This window comes from Thamnophis elegans, chromosome Z, assembly GCF_009769535.1.
Source record: "Thamnophis elegans isolate rThaEle1 chromosome Z, rThaEle1.pri, whole genome shotgun sequence".
Classification (NCBI taxonomy): domain Eukaryota; kingdom Metazoa; phylum Chordata; class Lepidosauria; order Squamata; family Colubridae; genus Thamnophis; species Thamnophis elegans.
The window spans coordinates 56,621,207-56,645,924 of NC_045558.1; the positions used below are offsets into that span (position 1 = coordinate 56,621,207).

General features: G+C 42.1%; 1 protein-coding gene across 1 annotated transcript in view; it reads left to right on the forward strand.

The window, feature by feature from the left end:
- Window positions 1–2,418: 2,418 nt before the first annotated feature.
- Window positions 2,419–24,718, forward strand: part of TMEM108 (transmembrane protein 108) — a 31,233-nt gene continuing 8,933 nt past the window's right edge. Inside the window, 4 exon segments of the mRNA XM_032237788.1 lie at window positions 2,419–2,488; window positions 8,036–8,754; window positions 8,757–9,122; window positions 9,125–9,136. Coding sequence (XP_032093679.1) covers window positions 2,463–2,488; window positions 8,036–8,754; window positions 8,757–9,122; window positions 9,125–9,136 — 1,123 coding nt within the window. The 5' untranslated portion in view covers window positions 2,419–2,462.

Consider the following 24,718-nt stretch of genomic DNA (forward strand, 5'->3'; position numbering starts at 1 on the left):
TTGTGTTGGGGGGAGGTGCTTGGTAGCAGGGGCTTTGCAGCTGGCCCTCCAGGAAGCTCCAGCCTGGCTCATTCTATCATGGCAGGTATGTGTGTCGCAGGCATCAGCCATTCCAGCAGGCATGTGTGCACACAGGAGGTGGCTGGGATGCAGGGGGTGGGGCTTGCACGTGCACGAGTCTGACTCCTGCACATGCATCCACCCTCCAACTTTTCCAGACCACTGGCCCATGGAGGACAACTAGAATGCTGATCTGACCCATGGAGAAATCAAATTTCACACCCTTGCACTAAACTAAGAGCTAAGTTCAGGAAGCAATCCTTGGAAATGGGCAGCCATTAAATCATAATTATGGCTGCACAGAATTTGGGACACATGCTTGATTTAAACCTGACTGAAAGCTCACAGAAAGTAACATCAAACATCTAAAAAGAATTGGAACAGAAAGTGGGATACTATAAATTTCTTCTCTACTTAGCAGAACTTTTACCATGGCTGCTAGACCTTCATGGGTTGAAAGCTCTCATTTTGGGAGCCACTGCAGCAATCCTTTTCTGCTGCCTCTATCAATGCATTAACCCTTCTTCCAATTAAGGCACCAGCTGATGGGATTAAGAAAGACAGGACATGACCTTTAGGACATAATAGGATTAATCACTACCATTGAAATAGCAAAAGCTCACTACATTGCATAATTCCTAGAGCCATGATGGTGAACCTATGGCACACGTGCCAGTGGTGGCACACAGAGCCCTCTCTATGGGCATGCATGCTGTCACCAGCTGCTCTTCCAGGTTCCAGTGTACATATGTGCATAGATGTGCGCCGGAATCCAGAAGAGCAGCTGGCCGCCGCACACATGTGCATTGGCCAGGCTTTCTTCGGGGTTCTGGTGAACATGTGCGCCCATGTGCTCACTCCAGTTTCGGCACTCAGTGCCGAAAAGGTTAATCATCACTGTCCTAGAGCATCTCAGAACCCTATAAAAATCAATCCATTCCTAAGCCTGGCATCCAAATCCTGGCATGCCAGCTACCCTGGCATCCAAATAAACAGAGTCATTTCCAATTGGCCGCTATTTTCTCCTGGCTTGGAACTGGAGCGGATTTTTCTTCCAACAGCACATTTGATAGGGGAGAAGGCCTATAAGCAATGCTGCATCTCCTTTTATCTCTTATTCTCCCAACCACCCTAATTGGAAAAGTGATTATATATGCTGCCCTCTGATTTTAACCAAATAGGAGAGAAAGCTTAATTTGTGGTAGCTGTATCAGAACTAGATTTCACCTATGCTGCCTTTGTTCTGTTCTAGATTTTACAGTGCATCTACTTGCAGTTAACCATGGTATCACAAAAATGCATTGGCAAAATTTTTAATCTGTCATATTCCCATGGCATTTTTTTTCATGAGGTCCATGAGGAGAAACATCTATATTATCCTATGCTGTACAGGTATTAATATTTTCCCTGCTCCTGTTAATATTTTTCCTGCTCTCTCTCCCCCCCCCATATAATACTGTCAAAGGATAGTCACTAGGTGTAAGTCTTTGTCACCTATTACTTTGGAGAGAAATTAGATGACTTAAAATAGAGCAAGAAGGCAGGAATATTCGCTGATAAGAGTTTTCTGCCAACTCAAGGAGGGATGAAGACCATTGGAAAGCAGTGATGAGGAAAGGCCCATAATTCAGGATTTGCAGGTTGGAAGGGAATTGGGAAGGGTCTCTTCTGTTAATATAAGCATCTTTTCTGCCAATCAGAGCTTAATGGACTTAAGTGGCCCCAAAATTATTGCATTCTTTAAATAAATTATCAGCTCATTGAAACTGTTGAGGCCCACAAAGGATCACCCCAGAGATCATTGCCAGCACTGCTTTCGTTTTCCTACATTCTGTTTGGTTTTTTTAAAAAAAAAAATCCGGTCTTCCACAAGGCCGGAAAGCGGGTCTCGCAAGATGCAACCAAATTTGCCTGCCAGCCGCCTCAACCAGAGAACATTTAGGCAAGTTCCATATAGTCTGGCACGAGGAGGGACAGGCTGCTTCGCTAGCAAACAAGCGCACTTCGATATGCTCGAGGGATCGGAGTGCGACACCGCATTGTAGAACACCAATGTCATATTCGGCAATGATGATTGCTGGTGGTGGTGGTGGTAGTAGAGGTGGTGGAGAGATGAGACGAATCGCTCAAAGTGGAATACAAAGCAGCTTTGCTGGGGGCGGGGAAGAACAGGACTCCGTAACTATAAGCCGTACATAGTACTCGCCTTACCAAACCTCTGCAAAAGAGCCGGCGCGAACCTATCTGTTTCCGCAAGACACGCCTACGTAGCCAGTTCCCGTCCCCTCGACTCCCCAAAAGACGCCAGCATTAGAGGGCGGTCCCTGGGTCTGGCTTTTCGACGCCTTGCTATGAAGCCGCTTGGAAATCTGTATGAGGTCGGCAGGTGAGAATGTCTGCTGATGTCGAGTCCAAATGATATTTTCAGGTGAGTCTTTATTCCCCACCTCAGCTAAACCGAAGTCTTCTTTCCCTGCCTGCCGCCGCGGCCGCACCCCCATTTCTATTCCCGTCGCCTCCTCCTTTCAAGAGGTTATTAAATGATCCAGGTGATTGTTTCCAAAAAAGGCTGTCTGGAAGTGTTTGTCAGTAGCAGCTACACTTGAATATAAAGGAATCTCGCTTTCTCCTGGCCCGCCGTGCACAGGAATGAAAACCGCCTGGATGGCTGATGGTATATCAATATTCCGTTTATAGTATCTATTGTTCCGAATGCTTGATAAGCCGACAGTAAACTGCGGTTCTTATTTCTTGGACCGAATTGGCTTCTGTGGAAACACATCTTCGTGACAAACGGGTTGGTTGGTTGGTTCTCGTTAAACTGTAAATGGTTGAGGAACAAGTCAATCTGCTAGCTTGGTTTTTACTCACGACCCACTCATTAATTCTCCATAGATGTTAAGGCTTATACTGAATGCACCCTACTTGTTATAGTGCAGCCTTCCTCAACTATGTCTTCGATAGGATTCCCATCAGCCTCAACCAAGATGATCAGTAGACAGAGGGGGCTAGGAATTGTGCTTTGAAGCCAAAAATATTGGGGTCAGATGTTTTATGTATTCATCTCTTCCTTTAGTGCACCTACCCTTACAAAATGGGTATTAACCACATCCTATATTCAAAAAGTAGAGTGCCCTTCCCAGGATATCATTCTTTGAATAATGTTCCTACACTAAAACACCCCAACAGCCTACCCTGATGCTTAATTCCAAAAGTGTAAGAAAAAGCTACGAATCCTTTTCAGGAAAAGAAATCAATCAATACATTGAGCTTTAATGAAAGTTATTGTGAGAACAATATGATTGTGGAGATATCTAAGCTTTGACAGAAATACTGTAATTTGAATAATATTTATGAGTCATCTGCTTCCAAATCTATTTGTATTTTGGCAAAATGGTTCCTAAAGAAACAAACAAAATGAAGTAACACGAGAAAGAAGGGAGAAGCTTTGATTATTTGAAAACTCACACACGCTAATTTTTCATTAATTGATGGCTTATTTAGAGGCTCGTTTCTGATTAGAAAAATAAAGATTATTTGCCAAATCAATCTGGCACAACAAGGGGAGGCTGGTATATTTGGTAACATCTCTAATCCACCATTGAAATCTCCAAAATATTTAGCAAATAAAAGGAAAAAAAACCCACATCACTAACTTTGAAATATCTGGAATCTGCTCTACAATGATATTGACAGTCGATTCATTTCAGATAAATTGTTCCCTTCATGAAAGTTAGGCAGTAAAAGCAGTGGTGGGATTCAAGTAATTTAATAACTGGTTCTCTGTCCTAATGATTTCTTCCAACAACCAGTTTGCCAAACTATTCAGAAAGTTAACAGCTGGTTCTCCCGAAGTGGTGTGAACTGGCTGAATCCCACCACTGAGTAAAAGCTGTATTGTACCTTTCCCACTTCAGAAACAAATACATGGCCTAGACTCTAAAACAAATGTTTAAATTTTAAAAGATAGCATAACACTTACAGATTGCATAACAAAAAATTATATATCTTTTTAAAAGATATTTCATTACTGCAAATTAAGCAATGCATCAGAATATTTATTGAGATATGTTTTGTTTGTTTGCCTTTTGTAGAAATTGCAAGCTAGTATAATTTTCATGGTCATTTCTCTTCTGGAGAGATTAATGCATAATCTTCCTTTCCCCTAGCATATGCTTTTCTAATTTGAAAGCTAAACAATTTTGCTTTCTTAGCTCAAAGAACAAAATAAAGATTGAGCACGTCTAAGCACAAAAATTTTCTTCTGCCTTTGCAGCTATATTAGCTGATAAAAAAGGCTGTATTTATCTTGTAATCATGTCCAAGATTGATGGTGATGGAAGGGCTGAGTACAGAAAATGCCTACCCAGGCAGTAACTTTTTCCATTGAAATTCACATGATGCTTAAAACTTAATCCAAAGACTTACTAGGAGGCATTCCTTTTATTTCCCTGTGATTTAAAGAGGCTCCTTCAATATTCATCCAAATGAAAAACACCTTTGCTCAGCAAAGAGAACAGTTCAGTGACATCATTTGTAAATCCTTGTATAAGGCATAGCCCTAACTACTCACTTCTAAGACACTTATCCCAAAGCTCTTACCAAAACTAAGCTCTATATGTTTTAGCCATGAAAGCCAGCAGGGTGACTTTGGGCCGGTTATTTTCTCTCAGCCGAATCCACCTCTCAGGATTGTTTTGGGGAAATACAGAGGAGGAAAGTGTGGTGGACATTCATCATCTTAAATTATTTGTTAAATAATAAAGATAGGGTACAAATAAATAAAAATAATATTGCTGCTGCCCTGGTTAAAAGATTGTTCTGTATGCCAGTCAATATGAATGCATAATGCTGCCACAAAATACCAGTGTGCAAACCCTCAGCATGCCTAGTAGATGTACTGGAGGTAGCCTAAATTAGAATTTTTAAAAAAGAAATTCATCAGAAGGCAATGCCAAACCATTACCATGAGAACAATATAAACATACATATTATGTAGTCACCAGGAATCGAGCTCACAGGAGAGTTTAGATTTTTGGCTTTTCTGTTATACATAGAATTTCAATTTAAATTCACTACCCCTCTGAATAATGTAGAAAAGATAAAATGTTTCCTACAGAAAAGCTTAATGTTTGTGTGGCCAGGTACTATTCATGCCTAGAACATGAAAGAGTTAATGTATTAATGTACTAAAAGGACATTATACTGTGATGCCAATGGTTCTACAAAAGTTCTCTAGAGCAATATTCCTCTGACCTGGAACTTTGGGTAATATGGACCAGTATATCAGGAAGCCACCAAATTTGGGAAAACATCTGGTTTAAAAAATTATGACAAACTAATAGCTCATTAAAGCCCAGAATCAATTTACTCACCAAGTGATGTGTTTATTCCCCTTTCAAAATCTCAGCAAAAATCATGATAGTGATAGAACATAAATGGTTGTGCATCTGAGTTTAGAAAACTGTCAGCTAGAAGTTCTGCCAATTTGCTTTGTGCTCATGCTCAATCACTGATTCCCTAACTGTGAAAGAATTTTCTTTTCTTCTTAGCCATATGGTCTTTCACCTTTTGTTTCCTCTGTCTTACATGACACATTTCATTTGCTTGAGACATCTGGATGGGCTTTAATCAAAGCTAATCCATATCCTATGTTTACCTTTGGGTTCTTTTCTCCCTTTTGTTGTATGCTGTAAAATAATACAAACCAAGAAAAGTTATAGCTCATTTAGGCATTTTAGGAGATACTTTGTCCAACAGACACCGATTGGGGCTCAGAAGTGTTTTCTAGTGAATCACAAACATGATCTTCAAACAGATGCTATATAATGCTGATATTATATCACTCCCATTGCTAGAAAGGCAGAGGCTGTCAGGGATATTTTAATTTGGGTTCTTACACAGATAATTCTTTAATTTGGATTCTTACATAAATGATTGTACAATCATTTATTTATTTAACTTAATGATTTTAATCAGGAAACAGAAATTAGCTTCTTAGCATTAGAGAAATGAAAGGGGTCATTAAAGTCATTTTAATGGCTCTTTCCAGTTCTTTGATTTTAATAAGCTTATTTTCTTGCAACTTGAATAGAAATTTTCTCTTTTTTATCATAGCATATATGTTAATAAGTTTATACAATGCTATACTTTTTCATATCAACAAGAGTTTCTTTGGATAACCAATAATTACTATGGTTATTGTGGTTCATTGCATAGTCAGCCAAAACGTGGATTTGGCATTTTTATCCAGCTAGTGAATCCTTCCCAAGGACTTGGGATAGGCCAAAGTTGATATTTGATGGCATTAATGGTATCACAGAATGTAAGCTATTGTAAGAATCATTCTTTCTTATTAAATATCCTGGGTATATGCCACCATGGTTATACTTTTCCCATTTCTGCCTCTGTCATATGTAACTCACAATAATGCTACATCCCAAAGATCCAACCTTTATTATAATCAAAGACCAGCATAGCAGTGATTTAAGATCCTGAAACCTCTCAGAATCAAGATCCTGGGTGCCCTCTATTTTACGGACTGACTTTCAGCACTTTCAGATGAATGGAATCCAAAGAGGCTCTTGAACCAATGGACATTTCATGTTCTTTCAATATATTATTTAAAAATACCCTCCTTTTTAGAGAGCCAGGTTGATATAGTGGTTAAAGCACTAGACTACAAACAAACACAGTGAGTTCTAGTTCTTTATTCTAGAGGAAACCTTGAAATAATGTACAGGTCACAGGTAACTCTACTAAAATAGCAAAAAATAGGAAAACAATATGTAATATGCAATTCAGTTCTAACCCACACGTACCTTAATAACAACAAAATAGCAGGCTACCAGCGGAGTTATGGCACATAAAAATTTTCACCATAGCAAGCACTGGCATTGTGCACTATGCAATTTTTTAAAAAAAATCCAATTACAATGTCTCATGGTACTTCTAGAAACCTCTTACAAATCTGGGGTTCCACAGAACTCCAGTTGAAAAAGATGATCTCGATAAAAGCATGGCTTCCAGGCCTATTATGATATGGTGCTGCCATGGTATTTATTTCTCTTTATAATATAGTATTTCTTTTTAAATTCAGACTCATTATGTAATAAATTGGTATATGCATTTTATGCTGAAATTAATGTAATGTAATATAATGGGGGGGGTTCCTGCACTGGTTGGTACCAGTTTGCTGCATGCACGCTTTGCTCCCACATGTACCCATTTTGCTCTTGTGCCCACCTGCTGCGTGTTGCTCACCATGCACAGTTGATTGTAAATTGTTCTGTGAATGTGCAGAAACATGCCGGCAATGGCAGAAGAGATTAGGGAACTGATTCGTGAGTGTGGCCAGCCTGGGTTGCTGACAGTTCTGCGACCCAGGCCAAATCACCACTACCCGTTTGGCCGAACCAGGAGCAAACCACCTCTGATATATATGATAATATATATATATTATATTATAATATAGAATAATATAATATATAACAATATAATACAGGGAGGTGGTGGCTCAGTAGCTAAGATGTTGAGCTTTTCGATCAGAAAGGTTGGTAGTTCAGCAGTTTGAATCCCTAGCACCGTGTAACAGAGTGAGCTCCTGTTATTTATCTCAGCTTCTGCCAACCTAGTGGTTCGAAAGCATATAAAAAATCCAAGTAGAAAAATAGGGACCACCTTTGGTGGGAAAGTAACTCACGGAGTGACCACGGAGACATCTTCAGACAGCGCTAGCTCTTCGGCTTTAAAACGGAGATGAGCACCACCCCTAGAGTCGGGAATAACTAGCACATATGTGCAGGGAGAACCTTTACCTTAATGTAATAAATATTTTACATACATATACATACATACATACATACATACATACATACATATAATATTTTGTGTATGTATAATGCACTTTTGGTTTGGAATTTGGTGACATTCAGATTTTTCATGTTATTAATTCTTATCTCATTTGGTTTTCTAGGTGTCTCTTGATCTTGGTGCTAACAGAAGAATTAGTATTTACTGTTCTGACTCCCAAACTTGTGTCATCTCAGAGCCTTCTGATGGACAATATTAGTATTTTAGCTATGGAGACAACTCCAGGACTTGGAGGCCATCACACAACCAAATCTTTGCCCACAACAATTCTTGCAAATGCTGATTCCAGTAGTATAGCAGAAACTTCTGTTACTACTGTTGATGAGAAGGAATTAAACAGCAGCGATTTTGTTCATAACACAGAATCTTATCATGTATACAACCAGAATGCTTTGTTGTCCAGGAAGTCACTTAACAAACGAAAAATGTTCCTGGGTGTCCAAGGCAATTTCACAGAATTTACAGAACCTTATCTAAAAACAGAATTGTATTCTTCTGCTACCACAGAAAATTGGCCCCGAGAATATCCATTTCAGACCCAGCCTACAGTTCACACCAGTCATCAAAATACTTTACAGGGAACCACAACAGACTCAATTGATTCTATTCATAACTTGGAAGGCCTTAATGAAACAGGGAAGGGAAGGTCATCAGAACTGATTACACAGGAGATTGATCTCATTACCCCAACAATTGGTCCATCAACTGTTCCTGAAACGGTGACAGTGCCTTTTAAAGCCACACGGTATGGCATAGAGGATATACTGGAGGGAAACAATTCATTGATAAATCCAAGCCAGAATACAGATCAGGTAGCCTTTTTCCTGCTGGGACAACAGCAACAGAAGTAGACCTTGGACAATCTAGTCAAAATGATGTTGATGCCAATCTTCCCTCCTTTTATGCAACAGGGAGCTCTATTGAGGAACCAGCTACCACTCTGCATCCCTCTGTACATAATGCTAGCTTGCCAAGCAGTACACTGTCTATGGAATCCTTGACATGGCTTCCAAGTTCCACTTCAACAGCCACAAAGAATTTTCTAAACAGACTGGTACCTGCTGGTACCAGGAAGCCTGATGTCTCAGGAAATGTTTCTCATGTCACAGAAAGGAACAAGCCCCAATACAGAACAACTATTTGTCTCAGCAAAGTGGATATAGCATGGATCATCTTGGCCATCAGTGTACCTGATCCTCATGCTGTAAGTTGAATGTTTCTCTATATATTATGCCCTGTGGGATATAACATATAATAATGATAATGAAAAAAGTTCAAAAATTCTAATTATAAAGTTTCAGTGATCCATAATATGACTCCCATATAATTAACAATCATCCTACATTATTTCAACATCCTTACAGTTGTACACCCAGGCAATGTGGAGAACACAGCAGAATTAGCATATGTTTTGGTCTCTCCTGTAAACACAGTATTTCTTAGGGTGCATGGAATCCAGGAGCATCCTTTTTTTCATCCTTGGCATATAATTTTGATCAGATGAGAAATCACAGCAAATAGTAATCTATTAAGGTAAAGGTTCCCCCACACATATGTGCTAGTCGTTCCCGACTCAAGGGGGCAGTGCTCATCTCCGTTTCAAACCCGAAGAGCCAGCACTGTCCAAAGAAATTGCCACGGTCATGTGGCCGGCATAACTAAATGCCAAAGGTGCACGGAACGCTGTTACCTTCCCACCAAAGATGGTTCCGATTTTTTCTACTTACATTTTTACATGCTTTCGAACTGCTAGGTTGGCAGAAGTTGGGACAAGTAACGGGAGCTCACTCTGTTACACAGCACTAGGGATTCGAACCGCCGAACTGCCAAACTTTCTGATGGACAAGCCAGCACTTTAACCACTGAGCCACCGCATCCCTTAATCTATTATCCTTTCATAATTTTGCCATGGAAAGTTCCCACATATCTGGAAATGAGCACCCACCTGCATAATGTCTATCATTCCGCTTTCTCATTGTCTCCATTATAACCCTTTTACTCCTTGAGAAAAGGAGAAAAGCTTTGGTTGGGAAACCTTATTAATAATTGTGCAAAACAATTATTTATTTTTTGATATTACTTCACTGAAGCTAATTATAACCAATTGCCAGTTCATCAGAGAAGATTAAGAAATTGGCAGTGAAGTTATTTGTATCATTGATATTTCAATTTTCAGTTAGTATGTTCTGCAACTCTTTAAAAGTCTGCTGAGATTTCAATATTTTTGATGACACTCTTTCATCAGAACAGCAACCAGACTTTGCATTCCATCTGTAAACATGTAAACCACAAAAAAGAGAGAGAGAGAGAGACAGAGAATGTAGTTCTGATATCTGTTCTGCAGATGCCAACCATTTATGCAACAACTTTTACAAGACTATTTAAGTTTATCAGTAATAGCAGCTAGAACAAATAAGCCAAAGATTCTCAAATTGTTTTGATTCATGCTATTTCCCCTCCTTCACCAAAATCACAGTTCTGTTTATTGAGTAGTAAAATATGCCACACTGTCCGTATTTGCTGCAACATTCTGGGATGCTGTGATAGTGTACTGTACAGTTTATAAAGTGTTGGAATAAGCAAAGGAACAGCCTGGCATTTGGAATACCTTTTCAAACAAAGGCCCGTAATTGGGAGAGGACATGTCAATAATAAAGCACCTAATTTATTACATTTTTACATACAGAAGTTGTCAGGCTTCATATAGAAGAACTACAACATTTCTGGGTAGAGCTAGACACTTATTATCTGAATCTCTGGGAACTTCTGAGCCATTAAGATTTGGCATAGCTAATACTGAGTTAGATGAACCAATTTACTTTATTATATGGCAGATTCTTTTATGGTGGCAAGTTGTATTAAACAGTTCCTCAGATAATTTAATACCAATTCTATCCTTCAATGTAAGTTATCCCATTAAAAATATATCCATATTATTACTTTTAAGTTTTTAAAAACCACATCTTGGTTGTATGCAAATAAAATTTCTATGGAGATTCTTAGTAATCCAGGTCCTGATTGCCCCAAAAGTGGTTTTTCAAGAGACAACTGTATTTCTTGGTTTTTTTTTAATGATAATTCGTTTCTCATCCAAGAAGCTTCTTCAGCTCTGACTGGATAGTTCCATTCTCCATCATTCTCTCAAGAGCTGAAGAAGCTTCTTGATGAGAAATGAAATGTCTTCAAAGAAAAATAAGGAAGTCCAGTTGCCTCTTGAAAAAAGCACCTTTGGGACAACTATGACCTGGATGACTGATAATCTCCATAGACATTTGAGAAGAGGAAATAATAAGTAAGTTATGGATACTGTCATTGCCAATTTCATTTTGGGAGAAGTTGAAGAATGGCTGCAGGGTCATTCAATGATGCATTCTGAAATTTCCATAATAAAGTCAGTAAATTATATGCTGGTTAAAATGGTTTCAAAAAACCCCAACTCAGATCCTCTGTAAAGTGGGTGAAAATTGAAACTAGAATTATTAGAACAGTACAAAATGTATATGCTTCATTTCAATTATTAGTTCTTTCAAATTAAATAAATGACCTTTTCCAGAAAACCACCCACATGCCTCTTGCAACTGGGGTCTGAATAGGTTTGAACCTAATCTCTTTTATTTATAAGAGGGGCTCAAGCTAATTATTTAAGAAAAACTAATTTAAAAAAAAGACAAATGCAACAGTAGCTAAATAATCATTATTGGAACAACCCAATAGTGAATTTATTGTCACTGTGAATCAAGCTCCTAAATGATTGTCATTAAACATTAGTTACCAATAGTAGCTTTTGATTAAATTTAGAGGCTCCTCAAATATTTCTATTAATGTGCACATAGAAAATTTACTAGAATATATTGTTGTTACTCTGGTGGGATTGAAATAATTTAACAACTGTTTCTCTGCCCTAATGACCATTTTAAGTATAAAAAATGATGTACTGAAAGGGTTAGTGTTAGGGTTAGGGCTTCAATGTTAGGGCTGCAAGGTGATTTGAATGTCAAGAGAACCAGGAGCGGAGGGAAGCAGAGACTGCCTCTTTTCTATCCCTGCCCTAGATCGGGGAATCTGGCAGGGACACGGGAGTGGGGGCTGGCCACTGCATCCTGAGACATCCCACTCTGGGAGATGACTCAGGTTTCACTGATGGGGGAGGAAGGCTTTGGAAACCAAAGCCTTTAATTTACATTCATCATCAATATTGTAATCCACCCCTTTATTTTTCAAACAAATGATTTGTATTTACCATGATTAGCCACTTTGAATGCCAATGGGAAGGTGTGGTATGAATTTTGTACATAAGCCACTGAAATATAGATACTTGCACCCTCAAAGCTCACAATCCTTCCTCGCTTGGGGTGCACCACTGCTTTACTGATGCGTTCAACTTTGCGGCTCAGCTAAACCGTTGTGGTGGGCTGCAGTTCTCATCACCTTCTGAAAGCCTGGGCGATGGAAACCTTAGGCCAGGTCCTTCAACTGAAGCAATCTGGCTCACCCAAGGTCAGATTGGCTATCATAGGAGACTCGTCCCGCATATGCAGAAGAACTGGAGGATGGGGAGTGGCTCCAAGATTAGATTAGAATATATTAGAATAATATTTGTCACTTTGAATGTACACTAATTTGCATACATTAAAATGAAGTTTTGTAGGCACTGAATAGTTTATTTACCATTCTCACAAGCGATATAGCACTGTCACATGACCTCTGCTATCTCTCCTATGGTAATATAAATCTTCTGTTTTTTTTTCCTATTTCAACAAAATGATTTATGATTGGGAGCTGGAACTTAGTTTTATGAGAGACTGAGGGAACTGGATATATTTATTTTTCTAACTATCAGGAGCTTAGTGCACAGAAGAAGCTCAAGAACCAATTATTAAAACAAGGTTGATTTGCTGAATGTGTCAAATTGCAGGCTGGGCAACTGACTGTGAGGGAATACACTACATAAGAAGTAGCCTTGGCCTAAACAGATTATTCCAATGGAGCCTATGATTTATATGTGTATCATTTTATTCTTTATTTATTCAATTTATTTAAATATAAATTATGATTTATTTATATATTATATAATTATGACTAAAAATTATAAACTATGAGAAGAAAAAAAAGGGAATAAAATAAAAGTATTCTCTTCCACAAATGAACTGGAACAGCCGATTCCTGCATAACCTCCAAATCAGTTGGGTTCTTACTCGTTTAGACTGGTTTGGCTGAACCGGTAGTGGTTTGGTGGCCTGGGTTGTGGAATTGGCAATGACCCAGGCCTGCCATGCCCCTGAACCAGTTCTATGCACGCCATCTTGTTTTTTGTTTCTACGCATGCACAGCCACAAGTGAACCAGCAGTAGTGACTGCTGGAATCCACCCTGCCCCAAATGGCCCTGTTTCTCCTGAAGGGAGGGGAAATGGCAAAGAACACTCTTCCCTCTGATCCTTTTCCAAGCTGATGGGAGGGCAAGAAATGCCAATCCCCCTTTTTGGAAAATGTCCCATTCAGAGAGAAGCCCCAGGGTGGTTCTGAGACCAATGGGCTCCACTCCATAGGCGGGAGAATGTCAGTGGACATCAGGCAGCTCTGGGGTGTGTGTGGAAGCTTCAATCAAGATCCCTGAGGACAGTGTGAGGGCCAGGAGGTTGGACCCCAGAGCAGCCAGAGACAGTCCTTAGGATACTCCGATTATGAAAAATAGATTTTCCCCTGAGGAATATTTGAGAAAGAACCTTTCTGAATATGGCCTGTTTTAGCAGGAGCCTTTGGTTTCTGAGCCAATCCCCTACTCTGGGGCTGCCCCCCTGCCTCTGGGGGATGCCCGGGCAGTGGGGATGCCCTTCCCCTCCCATCACCCAGGAGACCTTCCCTCCGCTGCTCCTGTGTGATTCATCTCCCTTCTTCTCCTTAGTAGCCCCCACCTCCAGCTCCCCACATTTCAGGGACCTTTTCCTCCCCAAGTGAGGTGGAGGGACCCCAGAGTCCCTTTCAGAGAAAGCCCAGGCATCCTTCAATCAGTGGTGGGTTCCAAAAAAATTGGAATCTCTTCTGTAGGTGTGGCCTGCTTTCCGGGCCCACTGGTGGAACCTCTTCTAACCGGTTCAGTAGATTTGACGAACTGGTTCTGCCGAATAAGTGCGAACTGGTAGGAACCCACCTCTGCCTTCAATGCTCTCTGGGGCAGTTTGGGAACCTAAATGGACAGCTAGTCCACCCCTCCATGCACACTGACTGAGAATCATGAAGAGACCACAAAGTCCCTTCAGGGCTGCCATGAATTCCCTCCTTAAGCTGCAGCCTCCCTCCAATACCAAATATATCCCCCACTTCCCAATTCTCTGCTTGTCTCTCTGCACGAACACCCTCTTCCATTGGGTGAAGTCACAAAGGATTCTGCCTGGAGACCAATGATGCTCTGAGAATTAACATTGGTCCTGCCCTGCTGTTCTGACCCAGATTCCCAAACACGACAAACCCTCTGTAGTTAAATCAATGATTCCTTTATTCCAGAGCCAGCAGCCCTGGCAAAAAGTCTTTATCTCTCTCACAGCAGGCTAACAAGTCTGTCCAGCAGGGAGATGAATAGTCTGTCACATCTATTCATCTGTCCCCTGCCTTTTATCCCCAGAGCTAGGGTGGGGCTTTGCTAGCAGCGGTGGCTCTTCTGTCCCAAAGATCAGCCCACAGATTTCCACTGCTCTCCTCTCCTCTGCCTTCGGTGTATCCACATGTCAGGCACTGGACCCAGCTGTTCCTCCTTTTCTTCATCAGCCACCTCCAGACCTGGGGGCTATTGACTCTACATCTGAGAGCTGACAGCCTAGGTCTGCCCCTCCCTCTACAGCTTCATTCCTTCTCCACCACTCAGAGTCTCAGGTTCCTTGATGCTGACCCTCACTCCCATGCCTCATCATCTGATTTGCTGTTGAGGGCGGTGGCCGACAGCCACAACACTCTTGTTCTGGCCTTTTCCATCTCAAAAGTCATAGATGAACACTTCTTCCCCCCAATTCAGACCCAATTCCACTCTGGAATTGGAAGCTATGCCGGGGGACACTCTTCCCCCTTCATTTCACAGATGAAGATTTCTGCCCATAGGAAGAGTTGCTGTGCTGGATGACAAGAGGGAGGTGCAGTCTTATGAATCACAGATAGATACCCCCATCCCAATCTGAAGGGAAGTCTCCTGAAACCCTCAGCTAAACCAGGAAGAGGCAGAGAGGATCTGCAGGAATCCCTCTTAGCCCAGTTGGATCCTGCCACCAGCCCCCTCCCCCCCCCATGGGTGATCCTCTACTCAGCTCTCTCGGGAAAGGCTCAGTTTGCTTCACTGGAGAAAGTGATTTCCTTCTTTGAAACACGTGTCTCTCTTGCTTGGAACATCTGGATGAACCAGCCCCTTCAGATTTCCTGCCCCCCCCTAGGGGTGGGTTGCTGCCAGTGTTACTGCTGGTTTCTGGGCATGCATGCTGGACGTGCACTTCGTGTGCATGCACAGTTGCCTATAAATTGTCTGTGCATGCACAGAACATTAAAAGGACTAAAAACATGCTGGTAATGACATGGGGGACCAGGGAATTAGTTAGGGGTATGGCCAGCTGTCTTCCCTACCAGTTTGCCGATCCAGTCGCAAATTCCAGTACCGTTTGCCCAAACGGGTGTAAACTGGTAGCAACCCACCTCTGCCCTCAACCCCAAATGTGAACAAACCTCCCTATTTCTTTCTGTGGGTCAGCCTGGGAGGGGAGAGGTGAGGCTTCATCTGGTTCACTGAACTGAACAAAAAGGTAGCTATTGGTTCTAGTGAACTGGTACAAACTAGGTGAATCCCACTGCTGGTGTTACTTATTTATAGATTCAATTACAATATCTCCATTCAAAGAGACCTGTTACATGCCAGCTGGATGTTGTATGGATTTAAAAATGTCTTTTACCTTACTCATAGTGCCATCTGGTGGATACATAATGTAGATGCAGGAAATATGGGATATGCCTCCTTTCTCTTTCAGAGCACAGCTATTCCTGAAGCTTAGATATGAAAAACATTCATACTGCTATTTATTTAAATAAAAACATTCTCTATATCATATTAGCTTAGTGTATGTGTGGATCCAAGTAGTGTGGCCTTTTGCAGTTGACAGAAAATATGCACGTTGACAAATTTTACAAGTGTAGGCCAAGATTTTTTGGTATGCCACCCAGTGTGGTTGTCTATTTTAAAATAATAACAATAACAATAATACAACAAACCAAAATCAGTAACAGAACTACAACTCAAATCAATAAAATTAGTTCAGATCCTGATAAAAACATATCTAATAAAGTTAAAAAACATTAAATTAACACAAATCAACAGAATTTGGCAGAATACTATAAAGCAGGCATTATCCCGTATAATTTCTTATTTTTCCTTACTGCTTTTCTTAATCTTTGAAGGTGAAATGAATGTATTGCATATCAGTATGACCACACAAGAAGCAATCTTCTTATAATGTCATGATGGCCTCACTTAATCTGATAAGCGAACAATTTGTTTTATTTTCCTGAAATTTGGTTTTTCGGAGGAGTTCCTGCTAGCACTCTTCAGTTCATTGCTGATCACCTGACAATCCTGTTGCATATTAAGATAACTGCTGCCACCTTCAATATACAAAGGAGAGATAGACAGAAATCATCCAGCAACCACTACAATGAGACTACTAAAGTCACATGATTGCTCCCACTCAAATATCTCAGATATGAAAAATTTATATGGATAAGCTAAAACATATGTATTTTCAAGTGTATGGAGATATGATTTTGACTTCTCAAATGGTTTGAAATTCAGTTTGGTGCCCTTTTTAAGACTGGAGAGGAGAATAAATTTTATAATAATTTCCTGATAGTATAGTGGAACTAGGTAAATTAGGTGTTCCAGTAATTCATTTTTGAAGTTTTCACATTTTTCAGCCATATTATGAGAGCAGATCACTTCTAAGCTGTTTTAAACTATTGGAAAAATTATGGAATATAAATTGGAATGGAAAATTGATTTCCTCCTACTGGCTTCTGCGGAAACAGCTGAATCTTCCATGTTTCAACAATGTTTTTAGACAATTATCCAATGCTTTGATCTAGGGGCTTTTTGGTCTACAGGTGCATCAATAACCAAATGTAGATGTACATCTTAACAAATATAAAAGAGAGCTTGTATTGTCTCAGAATTCTTTCATAAAGTTGTTTCTTATAAGATATTTGTAAGGGGATTTCCCTTAATTCATATCCCTCTTCTTTCTAGCCTAACCACTGCCTCATAGACTGCTTTATATCAAATATGCCATCTAAGTTTGGGTTGATTTCACTTGCAGGATAGATTTTAGTTGAATATTACAGGAGCATCTAAAATTAATGAAACCAATACCCTGCAGAAGAAATGTTCCCCTTGCTATAAATATCTCCAAGTGGAGACTAGAATACATTTTGTGGCTCTACAATTTCTTGCACTGAGCAGAATGTTACAATTCTATAATAACTATTAAATTAGCAAGTGGGGAGGTAGGTTTTCATAAAAATTGTTGTTACCATAATATAAATGAGGGTGGCCAACAAAACTGTTTATCTAGGTTTCATAAAATTGCTGCCATTGTCAAGTGAATAAAAAGATACTCTTCCAGTGATCCAAACCAAAACTGTTATGACTATCTAGCAGACTGTCTCACAGCTAATTTTAAATGAGAAGACAACATGCTGTGAAACATGATTACATTACATTCTTAGTCATTCCAGTTTTACTTTGTGTTAGTTAAAGGATTATAAATCCTGGGGATTTAGGATTTGAAGATCAAGATTTGAAGACATGAAGACCAACAACCCTGAAAACCATATTCAGACTGAACTAATATTACAGCAAATCAATTAAGTGGCCTCCCTCAAGAAAAAAGTATATTTCTGGGAAAATGCAGCCAAGGAGAACTGCTGAGGAGGAGAGACTGCTTAATATTTCCCTCTGCTCATTTTCTACTAAAAATTCACTTAGAGGAGGATCTGAAACTTGGGATGAAGGGGAAAGGTAACAGTAACAGTGGAAGGGACCTTGGAGGTCATCTAGTCCAACCCCCGCTCACGCAAGAGTCCTGCTTTTCATTTTAAAACATGAGAGCCTATTTGGTATAGTGGTTAAGGCACCAGGCTGGAAACTGGAGACTGTGATTTGTAGTCCTATTTTAGGAATAAAGCTAGCTGAGTGACCTAATTAGTCTTTCTCAGTCCTAAGAAGACAGCAATGGCAAATTAGTTCTGAAATCTAAAACTGAAAGACAAATTGCCAGGAGTTAGTGCTGACTCGAAGGTACAAATAGAGTTGGATAACTTACCTCAGAAATATATCCTTATAAATAGTATGTAGGGAACTTATTTGTAGGAGTTTATGAATAGTTGCAGTCACAGTGTCATGAAACTTCTAGTGACAGATGTATCTCTTTATAGACTTGTTCTTGTATCCAGACAGTCCTGAAAAGTACAGATAGTCTTCAATTTACAATCATTTAATGATCTGTTATGTATGACTTTTAAAATGCTATTTGTTGCCCATTTTTGAAGTTACATCTGCCACAATCATTCCTGACTACACTATTGCATTTTGGGAGCTTGGCAACTGGCTTGCATTTATGGCCAGTTGTGTCCTTCCTTGATTATATGACTTCAATTTGTGGCTTTTTTGCTGTTTTCCGCACAAAACAACAAAAAACAATCATTGGATATTCTCAATTCACTTTATAATCATATGCTTTGTTTATTGACCGTGTGAATTGCTTTACAACAGTGGTGACTCGTTTTATTATTTTTACAAATAACTCAAGGTAGCAAACAATTCAAACTCAATTCCTCCTCCTATTTTCCCTGTCAGGTGAATTGAACAGAGAGAGACTGACTGGCCCCCACCCAACTGGCTTTCATGCCCAAGGTAGAATTAGAATTAAGACTCCTGTTTTTAGCTTAGTGTTTAACCACTACACCAAAGGTCTCCCAATTTAAACTCCTAAATTAATTTGAAGTTTTCATAATAGAATTCTAACACCCAGCACAAATCAAATATACTACCACTATCTTCCTAGGCATTTGCAAAATCAGAACATTTTAATGGGGAAAAGAAAGGGTTGACTTACATAAAATACATGTTAAAATCCACACATGAAAGTAATTCAACTGAAAATGCAACCCAGATTTTACTAATAAGACCTGTAGCTTCCAGGTTTTAGGGTAGTTTCTAATTCTATGCAGGATTATTGCTTTGATTCATGGAATAGAGAATTACAGGTAGTCCTCGAATTATGAATGTAAAGCCTGCCGAGTCCATTCGTGACCTGAGGACTCGTAGGAGTGAATCTTGTACCAGGAACAATCACTGCCTGCTTTCACCCACACATTCGCTAATCGAATGCGTGGCTCATTAAGTGCACATGAAGTATCTCGGAGTGGGGAAGGTGCTGGGGGGGGAGAGAAACCTGATGATGGAACAGGCCACCTGCTTCAGACCATCCAAGACCTCCCTCGACCCACAGATACCTCATTCTCCCTCCCCTGGGCTCCCCACAATTTCCCCCCCCCCCATTCTGCCATCCTGGTCACTTACCTTATGAAGATCTGCTTCCATTCCAGCCTGTTTCTTTGCCTGCCCCCTCCTTTCTAGTCAGCAAAGGCTTGAAAAGCTTTTGGTGAGAAGAAGGCGGGGCTTAGCAGCGTGAAGACAACTTTCAGGCTGCTCCTGAATGTCCATCTAAACCGGATCATCTGGACGGTTCTTTTTGGACCTAAGTTCTCCCGAAGAGACAGTGAAAGGTAGGGGGACATCCAGTGGTCCCAGAGATGCCCGCAAAGTCTCTGGTGACCCAGGAAAAACCCCCTTTGCCAGCGATCCCAAATCAGCCAAGGCTATTGAAGCTGCTGACAGCCTAAATGCGTTGGAGAGAAGCATGTCGTGTTGGTGAGAGTTTTTAAACCTTTTTTTCTATGGAAAGGGAACACCTAAATTTGGAAATTCAATTTAAAATAAGGTCGACTAGTGAGAAAAGTGGTGGGTATAAGTTTTTGCCAATTGAAGGATTTTTTTCTGTTCTGTCTCTTTTTATCCCCGGAAGCTGAGCTGGACTCCCTTGCAATGCAGATCGGCTTCTGTGTTTTTCTTTTTCTCTGATACTCTTAATTCTGGACCTTGTGGGGACATTGAACATTGAACTTAACAGCAGTGCTTTGAAGATCTGCTGTTTCTTTCTCAGCTTGCTCTTTAGTAACTTTTGTTATTTTTTCTTTTTTTAAAGAAAGTTTAAACGGAAGCTTTAGTATCGAGTTGATACAAGCTAACAAGCTAACACTGCCATCTAGCAGACTTGAAATATTGTTACCAAAAACTTCCCCTGTAAACCATTTGACTAGACTGAAAAAAACAGGCTTTATTTATGCAGCTGGAGCTTTTTACTGTCTGGAATCCTACCTTAGACTAAATAACAAAGCAGCAAAGGAAGCTAAGAATGACATTGGAACGACTTTTATCTTAGCTGGGGAGGGGAGACTGAATTTATTTGTTCTAGCTGGTGGCAGTTTTTATATTATTTTTATATTATCTTGATGGGGAGATACTGACTTTTTTTTTAACTCCTTATGACTTTTTGACCCCCCCCTTTCCTCTTTTTTTTGTGGCTTGAAGTATCTTTTTTTTTTTTTTTTTTTCTTTTTTTACGCTATGTTTTCTTTTTGCACTCTTTTCCTTTTGAAGATTTTGGGACATCAATGGATGCCTCGCCTTAAATTTTGAGCAAATTGGATTGAAGAATTTTTTTTCTTTCTTTTCCCTCTCCCTCTCTTCTCTTTTCACTCACTCCTTTACCTTTTTTAAGTCAGATTTTCACTCTTCCCTCCCCTCTTTTTTTTTCTTATGCCCTTTTCTCATTGCATTTTTAACCTCTCAGCTTCAAAAATTGTTGAGCCTGAGTAGAAAAGTAACTCCTGTTGGCTCTACAACAACAAACCCTGCCTCCTCACCTGCGGGAGGTCAATACAATGCATGCGCAAGGATGGGAAATGGCTGCCAAGCTTCATCGCTTAGGCTTGCGAAAAATAAAATGAACAAAGCTTAGGGGACATTGCGAAGGGGTTCTTGCAGGAGACCAACTTTCAGATGATACAGGGAGGCAACTACCTGGGGGGTGCCGCTTTCGGGTGGCTCCTGATGGTGTTGCCACCCACGGTGGCTTCTGCGCTGGTCAGTGACGGCATTGCGCAATGGCGATGATCTTGGCCCTGCCGCCATGGAGAGCCATTGGACTTGTGCTGGGCTGTGCCGGCATGGCGGTTTGTGCTTCATTCCGTGGAGGGGGTGGTGAGTTCTACAGCGATGTGTGCCGGGACTGGGCTGCTGGTTTTCTCTGCCGCTACCGAAGCTCTTCTGGGCACCCCCCCTTCCCTCTCGACACGGCCTTCTTCCCTGCCGTCGCCACTGCGGGTCTTCCCGTTGCCGACACTCTGTTTGCTTTGATCTTGGCCCCTGGGTCTCGCACCTGGCCCCTTTTGCTGCTCCCACTGTTATCTGCTGCTGCCCCAGGAGTGCCACCTCAGACAGTGCCAGTCTTTGGACCATCTTACTTTCAGCTCCTCCAGTTTGGATAGGCGTGCGCCTGGGGATTGGAATACCTCCCCCAGCAGCCGCCATTTCTGGCCCCAGCTGGAGCCTTTTTCACCTTTTTTTCTTCGGTTTATCCTTCAAATAATACCACCACTGTAGGACTATGAAGATCGCTTGGCGTGTTGGCAGCTCCTGCAGTTTGTTTCTTGCTACACGCGCCCTCAATGGAAGGAAACGACGGAAAACGGTACAGATGCGGGTGGGGATTTAGCGCCCCTTCCAACTGGCACCCCCCCCCCTCCGATCCGGAGCCACTTCAGCTACCCCCAGACTCTGGATCCTCAGGAGGGAAAGAGACCGAGGAACTCTCCCTCCTACACCATTATTAGTCCCAGCTATTGGAACTTGCGCAAACCGCTTGGGCGGAAGTTAAGATCTGCGTTAATCCTGTTGGTGGAGTGTGTGCTGTGTGAATGATGATGATGAACCCACTTTTAAATTAACTGATTTTTATATTACTGTATTATTGTATTTTTATGTTTTAATGATTATAGTGGGGTATGTGTGAGCAGAGTGTTTGTGTGGCATACATGAGAGGACTGAGAGTGCAGCCTGGTGCCCCCTCCACTGAGTGCAGAAGCAGAAGTGGATGGGGGCCCAGACCTGCCTCTCGTCCTAGAATGAATGATACGTGCGGCCTGCCAAAGAATGGGAGCCATGGGAGAGGGGGAATGGTCTACGGGGCTGGGGGTGGGTTGGGGCATCTTGGTTATGACCAGGAGAGGCAGGTATGATGGGAGCTGCAGGGCTAGCCATTACCGGGGAAGGAGGGCTCACTACGTTACAGTGATACCTTGTTCCGGCCCTGCAAGCTCAACTCGAGGACCTGGTGACAAGAGAAGTCAGGGCCCTGGTCTCAGGTTGTTGCTGCTAAATGCCAGGTCTGTGATCCATAAAGCTCCCCTTGTCCAGGACTTAATATCTGACAAGGGGCAGACCTGTATGTATTACTGAAACATGACCTGGGCCATGAGGGAGGAGTCCCCCTCTCAGAAATGTACCCAAGGGTTTCAGGTGCTTCACCATCCACGACATTAGGGAAGGGGTGGGGGTGGCAGTCATTATCCGAAGGTCTTTAGTTCCTCGCGGGATCCCTGCTCCAGAGATTGTGGGTGTGAGTCCCTTCTCGTGAAGTTGGACCTAGGGGTTCAAGTGGCTTGTTTTTGACGTACCTACCTCCCAGCTGCTTCACAACAGCCCTGCCTGTGCTCCTAGAGTCAGTAGCCGGATTGGCGGTTGATTTCCCCAGACCAATACTGGGGGACTTCAACCTGCCATCCCTAGGCGAACGCTCTGATGGGCTCAGGAGTTCATGGCTTCCATGACAACCATGGACTTGACCCAGGTAATTCAGGGTCCGACTCATAGAGCGGGACACACGCTCCCTTCAATTTTCTCTCGGGCAGTGGAGACGTGATCTTGAATTAAGGGGAATAGATCTCACCCTTGTCATGGTCAGATCACTCCCTGTGGAGGCTTCACTTTCGAAAGCGACTCCCCCATTGCAGGGAGGTGGAACCGATTAATGGTTCCGCCACAGGCGCCTGATGGACCCGTTGGGATTTCAGAAGGAGCTTGGAGAGATACCTGACTCACTTGCCCACAATCCGACGGAGTCCTTGGTTGCTGCCTGGAATACAGCGGTGACCGGCCCTGGATCGGATTGCGCCTTTGCGGCTTCCGCGGCAGTGGATCCTTGGTTTACTGAGGAACTCCGGGAGATGAAGCACCAAAAGAGATGCCTAGAGTGATGTTGGAACTCCGAATCCGACCGAACACTATTAAGAGCCTTCATTAGGACTTACTTAGTGGCGATACGGGCGGCAAAAGTGCACATTTTTCCGCTCTTATGTGTCCGCACAATCTCGCCCAGCCACCCTGTTTAGGATAACCCGCTCCCTCTTGAAGGGTGAGGACGCGAGGAAACCCTTACAGGGAAGGGCTGAGGAGTTTGCTCAGTTTCTGTCGGACAAAATCACTCAGATTTGGACAGACCTTGATCCACTTGGACAGTACCAGCAGAGATGCCGAGGGAGGGTCTTGATCAGATTTCCTGGAGTGAGTTCCAGCTTGTCACACCCCTGAGGAAGTGGACAAGGCCATGGGAGCGATGAGTGCCTCCACCTGTTTACTGGACCTGTGTCCCTCCTGGCTGGTTTCAACCAGCAGGGAGTAACACGAGGCTGGCTCCAGATGATTGTCAACGCGTCTTTGCAGGAGGGATCTTTCCCGCAACCTTTGAAGGAAGTGGTGGTGAGACCCCTCCTCAAGAAGCCTTGTCTGGACCCAGCTATTCTTAAGAACATCATCGTCTCCAGCCTCCCTTTTCTGGGGAAGGTTGTTGAGAAGGTGTTGGCCCTTCAACTCCGATGGTCCTTGGATGAAGCAGATTATCTAGATTCCTTTCAGTCTGGTTTCAGGCCTGGATACTCCACCGAAACCGCCTTGGTCGCACTGACCGATGATCTCTAGCGGGCCAGGGATAGAGGACATTCCTCTATCCTGGTGCTCTTTGACCTCTCAGCGGCCTTCGATACCATCGACCATGGTATCCTTCTACAACGGCTGGAAAAGGTGGGAGTGGGAGGCACTGTTTTACGGTGGTTCTCCTCTTACCTCTCCAACAGGTCGCAGTCGTGTTGGTTGGAGGCAAAGGTCGACCCCTAGGCCCCTAAATATGGTGTGCTGCAGGGTTCAGTCTTGTCCCCCCTCCTATTTAATATCTACATGAAGCCACTGGGTGAGATCATTTCGGCACGGGATTAAATACCATCAATATGCGGATGATACACAGCTGTATCTCTTCGCCCCGTGCCAGCTCATGTAGCAGTGGACGTGATGTGCCAGTGCCTGGAAGCTGTCAGGATCTGGATGGGAGTGAATAAACTTGCACTCAATCCTGTCAAGACCGAGTGGCTGTGGATGCTGCCCCCCAAGGACAGTCCAGATAGTCCATCGCTAATCCTGGGGGTGAAAATGTACACCCCTCAGAGAGTGTCCGCAATTTGGGGGTCCTCCTGGATTCGCAGCTGACATTAGAACACCACCTGTCAGCCGTGACCAGGGGGGCCTTTGCCCGGTTTGCCTGGTGCACCAGTTGCGACCCTATTTGGATCGGGAGGCACTTCAAACAGTCA